At 39.4% G+C, this 14430-nt stretch overlaps 1 protein-coding gene across 1 annotated transcript in view; it reads left to right on the forward strand.

Moving 5' to 3' along the window:
- The window catches only part of USH1C (USH1 protein network component harmonin), a 63588-nt gene extending 58891 nt beyond the window's left edge, over positions 1-4697 (forward strand). Inside the window, exon 21 of the mRNA XM_044425764.1 lies at positions 4628-4697. Within this exon, the coding sequence (XP_044281699.1) occupies positions 4628-4640 (13 nt within the window). The 3' untranslated portion in view covers positions 4641-4697. The remainder of the gene's footprint in view (positions 1-4627) is intronic.
- Positions 4698-14430: the final 9733 nt, after the last annotated feature.

The raw sequence follows: 14430 nt of genomic DNA on the forward strand, positions 1-14430 counted from the left end.
GATTAGACAGTGCTAATGCTGATTTCAATCATCCAAAGCTTTACAGTGTTCAGTAAAGCACAACCGCATTATCATGTAGTATAAAACCTGCTCTGTAGTGTCTGAAGATTTTAAAATACTTCTGAACTGTTGTAATGATGACCTACAATTATCAACCCAGTCCAAATGGGAACATGTATGTGGATAAGTATATCTTTAAGCTGGATTACCAACCACAAGCACAAATGCAGGAATCAGTAAAGCAGTAAATGCAAATAAAGTAACCAAGTGAAGCACTAGCAGCAGAAGAGAGAAAACAGAAGAAAATGAAACTCCAAAAGCCTGTCTAAATAAAACAATCTTAACCACTAGTCCAAAAGCAGAAAGAGAAGGTGCTTCTTGGATATCTCTGAAAGGGGTATTTCATAATTGTGGTTTCACTAATACCAAAGTCTGTAGCAGATGCCCACCCACCATATTTCTGTTGCTAACAGACCAGAGAGTGTAGGCTTTGAAGCCAATTAGAAAGGTCAAGAAGGTTCATACTGGTGGGCATGGTCCTGTTAAGGAATGTACTACTAGCACTTTAAACTGAGCCAGAAACAATAGGCCACCAGTACACAGGATGCAGGCATGGTAGCAGAGCATCAGCCAGCATTTTGGCAGGTATATTCTATGCTTTTTCTCATTTTTGAACTATATGAATTACAGCCCAACATAAGGAGCATTCTGATAGACCAGATGTGACTAAGGCATCTCTGAGGCCAAATTTGAATCAGTACATACAACTGCAGCTGGCAAAACCAACTACTTCTGGAAGGTGATAATAGCTGATTGTGACAGAATCACATCCAAGAGCATGCCCAAGCCTGCATATTTTGTCCTTCAAGCAGAGAGTTGTGCTATCAAAAACAGATTGTGCACCTATACCTAGACAGCTAGAAAACCCATAGCGCATCTGCTCCCTATGGATTACATTTAAATTTGATCATCTTTATCAAAGGCAACATCCATTCAGGGTATTGATCATTACCCTGGAATTGGAAGGTGCTAACAGAAGGTAGAGCTACAGATGATCAGCAAGCTGATGACATTTTAACCTTAGTCTGCAAGTGATTTATTATGATCATTATTTTATTTCTGTACCACCAACAGCTGAAGCTGTCTGGCCGGTTACAACTGCACATAAAAACAATACAATAAAAGCAGCATAAAGTCTTATCAAAAGAAGCATTAACAAAATTAAAACCAACTGAATACATACAGTGAAAAATGACACTGTAAAAGAAAAACACCTCGGATGGCTGATTGCCTCAAGCATCTAGATAACCAACTACATCTTAAGAGCCTTACTATAAAGGACATTTAACCTGACACTGAAAAATATCAAGGTGGTGTCAGGTGGGCCAGAGTTGGAACATAATTCCACAGATGGTGGCCACCACACAGAAAGCTTTCCTTGTTGCTGCCTTCCAAGTTACCCTCTAAGTTGGCACATGGAGGAAGACCCTCCATGTTAAGCATAATGTCCAGAATTTTGGTTGGGAGGGATGCTCCATCAGGTATTGTGGTTCTACGCCGTGGTCCCATGATTTTTGAAGAAATTAAGGACCATTGGCAATAAGATGGATCTTCGTTGCACCATGCATGTTTTGGCAACAGCAATTTCCCAACACCACAGTCTAGTAATGGTCTTCAAGGAAAGACTGGAGCTACTGAAGAACAGTATGTCTGAGCTTTCCCAGGTTAAGGCCCCAGAAAGATACCATGGTTTGTGGTACTGAGCAGCTCACAGACATCCAGGAGAATCAACAAAGTCATGCTCCCTTTGTCTGTACAGGTCATCCACTAGGAAAACCAAGGTGGTTTCAGTCCTGAAGCCAGTTAAAAAACTGAAATGTATTGGCTTCATCTAGGTACAGTTCAAGTTGAGACACTCCTACATACTCCAATTAAATACTTTGCCCAAGTTTAGATATAGGGTAGTAGTTATTTAAATCACTGAGGTCAAAACTTCATTTCTTCAAAAGGGGTTTTGCAACTGCCTCTTTTGTAACAGTAGGAATTACACTATTTCTGAATATAAAGAGATATTAACCATCTCTGAAATCTATACTGAAAGGCCTGAACTTGCAATTTAATAAATCAGTAAGGCCAAGGATCTAAAGCAAAAGAAGTAGGATTCATCTCTCCAAGCAATTTGTCTACATCCTCAGGGACATCACGCTGAAAGATATGCATAAAGCAAATAAACTGTTTTAAATGTGCTGGGCATGGTAGAATTACTGAATACTAGAGTTGGAAGGTACCATGAAGGCCATTGGGTCCAACCCGCAGCTGTTGCAGGACACCAAGTTACACCATTCCACTCAGATGACTGTCCAGTTCCTTTTTGAATGTTGGTAATTAGCCAACATAGTGACAAGATCTGCATGACAACTAACCAGCCAACCAGCAAAAACAAGCAGTGGTTAGTTGTCATATCATACAAGCTTACCCATGGTTACAGACAATTGGGTCTTATTGTGGTTAACAGCCATAATAGGAACCAATGGTCTGTCATAGGGTTTGTTTGACTCATAATAAGTTGTCATGTCATCTGAACCCAGTTGACACAACCTATCATGAGTCAAGTCCTACAACAAGCAAGCCATACAGCAAGAGTTGCAAAATATTGCAAAAGATGTTGCTGTTTCCAAGAGGCTAGTTACTGAGCACAGCTGGCAGCTGTCCTCAGAGTGCCCAAGTAGCACTTGGCCACAACTGTCAGAGACCTTCCCCAGTGCCCACCATGGTGGTGACCTCTTTCATAGCATTGATTCTGTAAGCCACAGCAGCCTGGGACAGTGCTATTTTAACCTACACTAGCCATGAACAGTAAAATAGTAGCTGTAATCACTACTAGCAGAAAGGAATCAAAGGAGTATAAGCTAGCCTAGAAATAATGTTCATCCCTATGATGTGTTTTCATAGACTGTATATTTAGCCCTACTATTTCTTCATCATCTGTCAGGCCCAACCTAAACAGAAAGGCTTTTGAAGGCAGTGCATCTGTGTACAGACAAGGGTTTCTCCTGCAGCTGTAACCACTGCAGTATTTCTTCACAGTGAATAGCAGAGCTGGGTGTTGATACAAAAATTTTTGTGCAAATGTGTACATTGCAAAGCATGTATTTGCCTATATTTTGCATGCCTCTGAAAAATATCAAAATATACTCTGGGTTTTGATACTGCATACTTTAGAAAAGAAAATATATGATTATAGTTTATAATGAGTTCTAGTGGCATTTCCTCTAACAATTTCCAGTTTGTTGTGGTTGTCAGCTTCCTCTTGCAATTTTCCTCATTTCTTTTTCACTCTGTATTACCTGATTAATGGCTATCTCCTTCCCTACCCTTCACCCAGAAAAATCTAGCACTTTCCAGCATTGGATCCAATTCCATCATTCTTTCATTCAATTTTAGATTTCTATCCCACTTTTATCTTACAGTGAATTAAAAGCCACTTGCATCATTTTTCTCCTCCTCTTCTCAGCCTTATCTCCTATGTGGTAGGTTGGGCTGAGAGTCACCCAGTTAGCTCCATGGCTAAGTTGGGAATAGAACCCAATTGCCTGAGTTCCAGTCCAGTGTTCCTAACCACCACATCACACTGGCTCTCTGCTAATCATACATTGACAGAAATGTTTAGTGCATATACAATTAGACTAAGGTTTCATTTTGTAATGCACAGTTGTTCCAAGTCCATGCAAATTAAATTAAAAATATAACATTCTCCAAATCAGACTTGTCAAAAGAACAAATGTTTCTATTCATGCAATTTTTTGGTGTTGCTTTCTTTTCCATTCCAGAGTGACTCAGAAGTAGTTTAAAATCTTCTGCCATGATTATATTTTATTTTCACTGATTCTTCAAAGTGTCTTGCTCACTTTGACTATGTTTTAGAACATAGTTTATCTGAACTGCTTGCAGTACAATCCTATAAATGCTTTCTGAGTACATCTCATTGAATTCAATGGGAATTATTCCCAATGAAATGTCATACCCACTTGCCTGGAAGTAATGAAACTGATTAATTCAAGGGGACCTATTTCTGAGTAGACGAATACAGGATTGCACTGTTTCTAAAAACTAAATATGGCATGGAAGTGTAACAGTTAAGGTTAATGCAAAGCTTTTCAGTTCCAATCCTGGTATTGTTTATAAACGAGAGAGTGAAGAAGCTAGAGACAAAGTACAACAGAGTCCTATTTCCTGTCCTGTGCTTCTGAGAGACCCCTTGTCTCTACAGAAAGTTGCATGAGCTGCAGTTGAAGGAACAGCTCAAGCATCTCATCACAAGAGCAAAGCACATACTCTCCTTTTCATGTTATACCAGAAGCACAAAAAACAAAATCTCACTCAAATTTTAACTTCCTTGTTTCTCACCTTTGCTAAACCCACTGCAAAAATGTCAGTTACTCATCCTCAGTATGTGTGTTTGAAGTTCTTGTCATGTTGATTTGCATGACTCTTTGTAATCATGCTCTGAAGATTTCGGTGCTGTAAGCACTAAAATTCTCTAATTGTGATTCAGTGTTGCTTTTTCAAAGCCATTTGACTGCTTGACAAAGATGAACATTAAGATCTTTTCCCTCTTCTGTTACAGGACATTTTTTTAATAGCAGGGGGAAAACCAAACATACTTATTTTGAAGAAACCAGCATTCATGTATCAAGATGTTTTTAACATAAGAGAATTATGAATAAGATGAACATGAGACTCTGCAAAGGATTCACGGAACCCCTGATGTTTGAACTTTCGGCACAACGTGTTGTTTAATTTCCTCCCATAATGGCTGCAGTGGTATGGTTGTAATGGCCAACAACTGAGTGTTTCATAAAAAGAGTCAAGATCCAATTCTAAATTCTAAAAGTGGCATGGAAATTTTAATAGATGGTTATTACATTGCCATATATGTCTGCTTAAATATGAATCTGCTTCAGCAAAATGGGACTTGCCCTTAGGAATATAGAGGAATACAGGAGCAACAGTTTAGCCAGGATGTATCTAAAATGGGCATTATGTTATTTTGTATTTTCCCTACAAATGGACTTCTTGTATAGACCTTATATTATAATGAAATCAGGTTACCTGAGATCTTATGCAGAGACTTGGACATGAACCGATAAAACTCATCTGGAGATTTTAAGTGTCTGATTCCAAGATTCCTATTGAATTTGGTGGTACTATAATAGTGTGAATTGTCACTGAATGCCTGTTTCACAACTAACATTTAAACCTACATAGAAGATTTCTTTGCCAGGAAATTAATTTTACATAGCTAGTAGCTTCACCCTAGTGATTACTTAGCAGTATCACAATTGATTCAAAACGGTCAATAGTCTAAGGAAAATAAAATGACTGAATTATGATCAGTTCCACAGACCTATTTCTTCTGCTCCTGTTAAGTATTTATTTATCATCAGGAATGTATCTGGCGTTGCACTGAAAACAGGCTACATCACGATAGTTTTCTTCTGGATGAAGAGAAAGATAAAAATATCAGATATAAATAATTTCACCTAAGACAGTATGCAATCTAAATATAGGAGCAGGATAAGAATAGAAAGAAAGGAGTGGGGAGTATGAGGTAGGATAGATGTGAGAAGTACAGAAAAGAGGAGCCTAGGCTGATACCAGAAGGCTCTGGTCAATAGGTGCATTTTAAGGAAGAAAATGAAGAACCATATGGACCAGGACATGTGATTATGATCAATTTCATTTTCAGTTAACAGACCTAGAAAAGAAATGCTAAATTAGGTAATGTTAAGAGTTTTAGTCCAGCAATTGCTTGTAGTAAGCTAGTTAGAATAGCTTGAAGCAGGCAGTCTAATTTACTCATATTAAAGCACAAAATATTTTAAAGCAATCACAAAGGACCTTGATGTGAATCATTCAAATTTACTGTTTCTTTGAATTGCTATCTTGAATCTAAACAGATAGAGCATAGATATTCATTCCCTTGCATTCAGAAACATGTTGTTTTATGTTCCATATGCAGTATTATTCCAGTGTGCCAAAATTTCCAAATAATCAACAGAATTTCTTAACTATCTTTGTACACAATTAAGTATTTTGAAAATAAACTGGTTACTGCTAAATGTATGAACTACTGTGTGTTATAACAGCATCCTGGTCACTGATTGTTGATAATGTATCTCTTAGAAAGAAATGTGTTTGGAAGATTGTTGACAAGCATTTATTTCCACTCTAGAGGATCCATACTTCTCCGGTAAAGGCAGGGCAAGCCCAAGGCATTTTACTGCCTGACGTGCAGGCTCCCTACCCACTTCCCACATACAGAAGCCCACTGGACTGGCAACTGAGAGCAAGAGGCTAGGTTAGAGGGACCAGGGCAGGATGCATGAGACAGACATCCCTGTCCTCCAACATTTTCCACGCAGCTTTGATTCTTTTCCCCAGCATCTCAGTATGGAGGATCTCAGACAGCATGCCTGAGAAAGGCTTCTTCCCTGAACCACCACCAACCACAATGACAATATTGCAGTAGGGGGACAAGTATAGGACATTCTGAGGTTATTGTTATCAAATCTGTGCCATAACAAAAAGGCAGATCGAAAAACAAAAGTAACCTTGGAAATCTTTCATTCCTTCTTTTTAGACCATTGGTATCAATAACCTCTTACAGCATGTAGCAACTGGGGAAAGGGATTTTTGCCAGGATTGCAGCACGGGAAGAAAGGCTTACTGCATGTGGCATCTGCAGCCAGCTAACAGAGCTGAGCACTGCTGCTCAGCATTCTGGCTGGCAGGTCATACCATCTTGCAGGTTACTCCATTTGAGGATCTCTCTCTGATTTTCTGCCACACACCCATCTCCAATTTATAGCAGTCTATTGAGTATGCATAGTCCTCAGTAGTATGCTTTTGGATTTTTCCTGCCATATATTCCCCTAAACTTCTTGTTTAAACTTCTGCAAATCATGGATTCCTCCAAGCATGCTGATTTCTCCTTGTGATGCTTTGTGGCTGCAAGAGAATGAGTCTGTTACTATTATATAGAATTACGTACTTTGAAGAAAGACTTCAAGTTTCACAGAGCTATTTCTTTAATTTCCGTTTTTAAAAGTGGTTTTCTCAGGACCATGTATTCTTTTAAGCAAGCAGTATCTATGTGGGTTAATAATCCAGAGCAATATTTTCTCACAACTGTTAGAAAGCAGCATGGTCTCTTAGGAATTCCTAGGCCATGCTAGGAACACCACAAGTCTTCCACAGTATTCTCGTAAATCTCTGAAGGGAAATGGGAACCACAACAAAAATAACAATAAAAGTTCTATGACAGTTTAAATGCTCACAAATTTATTTTAGAAGGAGCATCCATAAGAAAGGGTTAGCCTACTTAATAAAATGCATGAACAGCTCTGGCAGTTGGGTGTCATGTGTGAGAGTGTGTGCATGTGTAACTTTTAAGAATTTGCCTAAAATAAATAAATAAAATAGGAATAGCTACTTCTGTTTGAGTATCTCATCTTCTTAAATTATTTTTTTCCAATCAGCCTTTCAATGTACATTAGTCTCATGGAGTCAGAGATGTTTCATGACTCTCTTAACCAAATGGTACCATCATTGCAGTTTCTGGGTTACCAAACAAATTTGCAGCTATGTCTTAGCAGGTGCCTCCAAAGATGCAATTGTTGCCAGACAGAAAATGGCCTAGCATGATTTGCACTGGGCTGATCCTTAGTCTAAGAAACCATTCAGGTTTTTTGGATCAAATTTAACAAAGATGAAATAAAAATGAATCTCTCAGGCCTCTTTTTATATGACTTCAGTGGCGCAGGATGAAGGCATTCTGCAGCAGCTTCAATGCAGCCAAGGTGATTTTACTAGTGTTTTACTAGTGGAATACTTCTCACATGGCCAGAGTGTTTCACCACTTAGAGTATTATATTATGGGAAATATAGCAAATAGGAAAATACAGGATGTAGTGTACAAATTCTAAAAGGAAATTAAAAATGTCTTGCGAAGAGCCTGTGCTTGCTTTTCTCACGCACTGCTCTTCTGCTGGGCCAGCAACTCCTTATGAAAGGAGGAGGAGTTTCCTGGCATGAAGCCACACTCTTTATCCCTACACTACTCTAGTTGTAATATATAAGTAAATATTCTACATAAAATGACATATTGATGCAGTGAAATTAATTCCTTCCTGAAATAATTGCAGTTCTACTCACTGTCAAACATGTAAACATGTCATTAAAAGAAATGATAAACCATCCTTGGATTTGACTCTACTATTTTTTTAAACAATCTTCTAGTCTTGTCTCTCTGCTTCCTCTGGTTTTCCATTGTGCAGGTCACTGACCTCTTCATCCTCCCATAGTTTTAATATGTTTTTTTTTTATTGCTTCAAAGAAAATTTCAGAGGGCAAGAATAGTGTTTTCCTATGTCAACACATAGTGGACAATCATAATGATATGACATTTAATGGAAAAGAAGAAAATAAATGGTGCTTTGTTTTGCTTTGTCCCCCCACCAAACAAAATGACTGTACTGGCATTTTAAGCTTTTATTCTTGTTTTAGTTCTTTCTTTAGAGCAAATGTCTCTTGTTAACACAGTTTGGATATGCTGAATTCAGGCATTCTACAAAACTAACTTGAAAAATAAGTCTTGATCCAGAGCTACGTATACTGATATTATAGATCTTTCAAAACAATTAATATTGCCCATCTGACCATTAGTGCAAAGGGATTCCATAGGGATAAAGATAAGCAGTTATTACCCTAATGGGTTGGCTGGTCATTTGCATGGGCAGCGAAGATTTCTGAAAGGGGAACACTTTGCACCATTCAGATGATGATCTGGAGAACTGTGAAAATTGAATAAAATCAGTGCATGCTCACCACCAGCTCTTCATAGTCCAAAAGAAGGCAGGAGCCATCTTTGATATCAATATTTTGATAAGGGACCAAGCAACAAAAACATCTATGTGTTTAAAAGTTGGTCATTATCAGTACAGAATTCTAACACGACTGAATCACACTTACAGGCCTCTGGAGAAAGAGAGGGCCTGATTCCTCATTTGTTCCCTTTCTGTTTGGACCTAGATACAAGCAGGATTAATTAAAGCAGCCATGTTTATTTTGGAGACTGTACAAGAGTCATTCAAGTTGTTTGTTGCTTCCATAAACTGGCTCAGAAGTCAAGATAAGTATGCTCCAAAGCAAAACAAAGAACCGTAGCTTTGTTAAGAATGCCACTAGCTCACATGTCAGAAATTAATCACTCTGGGTGTCATTTTCCATCTGCTTGGGTTTGTTCACACCTCCTTGTAATGACAGCACAGATGAAAAGCATACCAAAGACTAAATGCAAGCAAGCCTCATTCCCCAACAGATAATGGCATTTTTAATACATATGTTTCTAAACATAGTTGTGCAGAAAATTTCCAGTGAACTTTGTGTCATCACATTGTTATCGGAAATCCAGGGCACTGCCTTGCTGATTTTATAAAAACAAATGACCCATCCTGCCCTAAGAGTTCTATCCAAGTTCCCAGATGGATTAAGAACATAATGCACATGGATTTTGCTTGTTTGTTTCAGGCACAACTAATTGATGAGGCTTGCACATAGGTCCTTCTAGATGGAAGAGGTCTTAGTGCCAAAAACTAGAAGTCATTATGCAGCTATTCTATCTTTTATACTTAAGGCACAGTCCTATGTAAAACTCCCAGCATGCCCCAACCAGCATTGGCCTCTTTTCTGTCTAAACTTATATGCTACTTTTATTATTCATTCATTTTATTTCTGTACCAGTCAATAGCTGAAGCTCTCTGAACCGTTTAAAATGGTCCATTAAAAAGACAGTTCAGAATATTCCCAAAATTCAAACATGTAAAAACAACTAGAAAAATATATGATACAGAATAGACACGTACAACAGCTGGGATTGGTACTCTCTTCAAGCCATTAAATATCCTAGAATGCCTTTAAATGACTTGACACAGAGGGCCATCTTATCCTGGCACTGCTAGGATAACAAGGTTGGCCCCAGTGGTAAGATCATTCTATCACTGGAGGGCTGTGCCCAAGCAGAGTCTCTTCTTGCTATCTTCTGAGTCTTCCTTGAAATTGGCACTTGGGGGAAAGTCTCAGATATTGACTGTAGTGCTTGAGTAGATGGTGGTTGTAAGAGGCACTCCATCAAGTATTACAGTTTGAAGCCATGCAAATCTTTATTAATTATAACCAGTACTTGGATATGGCTTGGAAGCATATACACAGCCACTGAACATGAGCCAGAATTGTTCTTAGCCACTTGGACCATCTGGCCCCAGTTATTATTCTGGCCACCATGGTGGGCATCACTACACAAACTGAAGCTTCTGAAGAGTCTTCAAGATGGCCTCACATAGAATGTAACTGTAGTAATTTAGAGATCACCAGAGGGTAGATTACTGAAACAAGCTACCCCTTACCAGACAGAGCTATAGTAGAAAGAACTTGAGGCCTCTGAGGTCTCAAGTGACAAAGATGGATCAAGGTGGACCCTCAAGCCACAAACGGTCCTCCTTGATCAAAGAGAATAGAGTCCCATAGAGAACAGATTAAACAACCTCCATCCAGTCAGAAGAACCAACTGTCCACCAACTGAGTTTTGTTTCACCTGAACATCGGTTTGCTAGCTTTCAACCAGTGCATTGTTGCAGTCATGCACAAGTTAGGCACACGTGATGAAATTAAAAGGAGAAATAGAACTGTGTATCATCCACATGCCGATGACAATTTACATTGAAAAAAAAACTGCCAATACAGTCCTTATACAAATTTATGCTATTAATACACTTAGTGCATACAGTTCTGGTTGCTACATTTAAAAATTGATATTGTAGAGTTAGAAAAAGTGTAGAAAAGGGAGAAGCAAGTGATCAAGGGGTTGGAGCAACTCCCCTGTAACAGCTGAGATGTTTTAGCATGGGGTAAAAAAGAAAGTAAGAGGACACAAGACAGAGATCAACAGAATTGTGCATAGTGTAGAGAAAGTGAACAAGGATACGTTTTCCTTCTTGTCTCATAATACTAGAATCTGTGGCAATCCTACGTCTTCAAGGATCACACAGTTAAACTATGGCATTCACTTCCATGTGAAGTAGTGATGCCCACCAGTTGGGATGCCTATAAAAAGGGGTTAGACATATTCATGGAGAAGATCACCAGGAACCACTAGTCTTTATGATTATATGCTACCTGCAGTAGCCCAGGCATTTTGCTTATCCACACTGGTTGCTGAGGAACTCAGGCAGGAAGGCACTGTTGCACTTGTATCCTGTTTATGGGATATTATGGGCTGCTGTGTGAACAGAATGCTGGTCTAGATGAACCATTCTGATCTTTGTAGGTTATTATGTAAGACTTATGGTTAGGAAATGAACTAATTGACTTCCCTAGGGACAAGATGAATGATATGATCATGAGTGGAATCATTGCTTTTAGGGAGCTGACCTTTGTGCTGAATTTTCACAAGAGAAAAGACTAGATGGATTTGCTAACAACCAGATCTGAACTTTTTGAAGCCAGTGATGGCTCTCCTTAATAAAGCAGAATCAGATCCTCAACTTTCCTTCAATTGAAAGGTCATTTAAAAGTGCAAAAGAGCCAGGGAGTCAGCCTTCAATACTATTGAAGAAACAAGTTGTGAATTATTCAGCAAGTTTCCTCTGTTGATCCTGAAAGACTATAGTTTGTATAAGCCCCAAACTTTACATTTATCTCATTAGTTATAATATGACATTAACACTGCAAAAAGATAGATGATAGACAGACAGACAGACAGAGATTTGAATGAATATATCTACTACTATTAACAGCAGTGTTTGTTAGGACTGTGATTACTCCACACCAAAATTTTACACTTCTGCAGCTGGACCATCCACACTATGTACCAAGAAAAAGTTGATTCTGCTACCTATGAAGTCTCCATATGCTGTTCATCTGAAGGAGCTCCACACATTGAAGCAACATAGATGGCCCTATCCCTGATGTTACATTCCATCTCTTGCTGGCCATGCCTGCACAACAGATGCCTGCCCACATGCATAGATTTCTAAATACATTAGGCTTCCATGTGAGCTTGAACCTGGTGTGACTAAGGCCGCTGGTTACATTTAGAGGGCTTCTCTACTCAGCCACTGGCACTAGGGCTAGAGCTGGGCAGTGCAAGACCTCTGGGACAGCCGCATGGCACCACTGCCTCATCAATTTGTAAATGGGATTTGTGACTTCTAAAAGGGTGAGGAAGTTTGTATAATTTCTTTAATTTACACAATTCATTCCCTGTGTTTTGCCCTTTTTAAAGCTTGTTTTAGTTTTACTAGACATGAAAGAAGCAGGAACACAGCTCCTCCCAGAACTATGAAAATCTTACCCAGCCAATTCTGTGGCTTCTGGGTTTTCCACAAGTATGTTTGACGTATTGCCAAACATATCTCCACAGTTGTAAGAAACTTTATCTTAAACTTAAAATCTGAGATTTCCAATGGACAAGAATTATATGCCCCAAACCACTTACTGCACTTGTCTATATTCCTGTAAGTTAGTGGCCTGTGAATGTATGTGGAATGTAATGTACTATATAGCACATATACTATGAGAACATCAGAATATTTGGATGTCTGAAAAACAGTCTTCATTAAAGCAGTTGGATCCAAAAGTGGAGCATGCTGTTCAGTTCCTTATAGTTTGACCCAAGTTCAGGATCCATGCTATGATTCAAGTACAATTGCAGTATCTAGTGCTGCAGGAGAGAACATGTCAAGAAACATATTAAGTTCTGTTCTCTGAAATGAGATAATATCAGTCATGTTTTATTATGCTTTGTTTTAAACACATTCTCAAATACCATTCCTATTTTCTTTGAATATGGACATCACTTCTATAAATGGCATGTAGTGGTTTCATATCACTTGCCCAAGTCATCAAGGAACCAATGTATTTCAACTTATTTCAGTTTTAATCTTATTTTTAATATTACAAGATTCCTATCAGTCATGCAAAGTAATTTTGTATTTCAAGCTAAGCTTTGATGGATCTCCAATAAAACCTGTATATTTGATTCCCTTATACCACAGCCCTTTTATTTGGCCATTCATTGCTAATAATAAATATTGTGTAAGAAAAAAAGGGTCAGTGAAGGAGCCAGGGTAATTTTATCAGGTAAATCTTGCAGTTGAAGTATTACAGACAAGCGGCTTCATTCACCCATAAAGCACACATTCCTAACAAAAGCTTCTACAAGTCTCCCCAGCAGTGTGTGTGTGTGTGTGTGTGTGTGTGTGTGTGTGTGTAAAGAGTTATCCAACTACAACTGGGGAAGCATTCATGTGTCTTCAAACCACAGCATGACTGAACATTGCTTCAGTTTGGATTAAGGTTCAGAGCATCAGTGGTTTTATTATCACTTGTAGAATTTAGGCAGCTGGGTATTCAGAATATCACTGGAATGTCTTCTTTGAATATGCTTAGGCAGCTTTGAAAAATGGAACTTGGACTAAAAATGAGCCTCTGTCTGAGATAAATGGACCACCCCGGAAAATGTCATGCTTCTGCTGCCTCTGAAGGAGAACTCAGGCTCCCACAGAAAAAGCCATCTGTGGCAAAGGACCAGGCGGGGAAGAGGGCTGCAGGTCCAACCCTCTCAGAAAGAGGCTGAGCAACGTTCTGATCTGGGGAATCTTGGGCCCCCAAGCAGTGGGCCAGCAGGGCCCCTGTGAAGAGGAGTGCTCACTTGCTGAAAGTAATTCTTCAGGTGACAGTGACTCCCCAGAGCAGGGTTCAGACAGGACCTCTGATGGGTTGCGACTGAGCCTTGCGTGGGTCTCAGCAGGCTCTGATGTTCAAAACCGCCAGTGCATGCCTAGCCTGTGTTAGAAGGAACGCTGCCCTTCAGTTCTTGTACTTACTACCTTGTTTCCCAGACCTTGCTGACTGATGTTCTGGACTCCTACTTGACTTTTCCTTTGCACCTGACTCAACTATGTGTGTGATCTGCTTTGACCATTCCTACCAGTCAGCTTCCCTGCCTGAGTGCAGCCTTGGTGCCTGAGCAATTGCCTGCGCTGTGACCTGGCATTCTGGATTGCACTGGGACTCTGCTGAAGTCCAAGCAGGACACCCAATGCCAAACTTTGCCTAACAGGGATAGGGCTAGACTGGAAGGTTTCCACATAACAACTTATTTGGGAAGAAGTTTGCCACTGTCCCCTCAACAGGATTGTCCTGCACCAGAGACCTTTCTAGCGTATTCATAACGAGGCACCCATCCTTCCCTACAGCTTCGGAAGTCAGGCTTCAAGTACATCTTCACTTCCGCAAAAGCAATTAAAGTGCTATTGGCTGACAAGTGCAAAGACCTCGGATCCTCTTCTTCACACCTGTGAAGGCACA

Source organism: Varanus komodoensis, unplaced genomic scaffold, assembly GCF_004798865.1.
Source record: "Varanus komodoensis strain SLA01 unplaced genomic scaffold, ASM479886v1 scaffold16, whole genome shotgun sequence".
Taxonomy (NCBI): domain Eukaryota; kingdom Metazoa; phylum Chordata; class Lepidosauria; order Squamata; family Varanidae; genus Varanus; species Varanus komodoensis.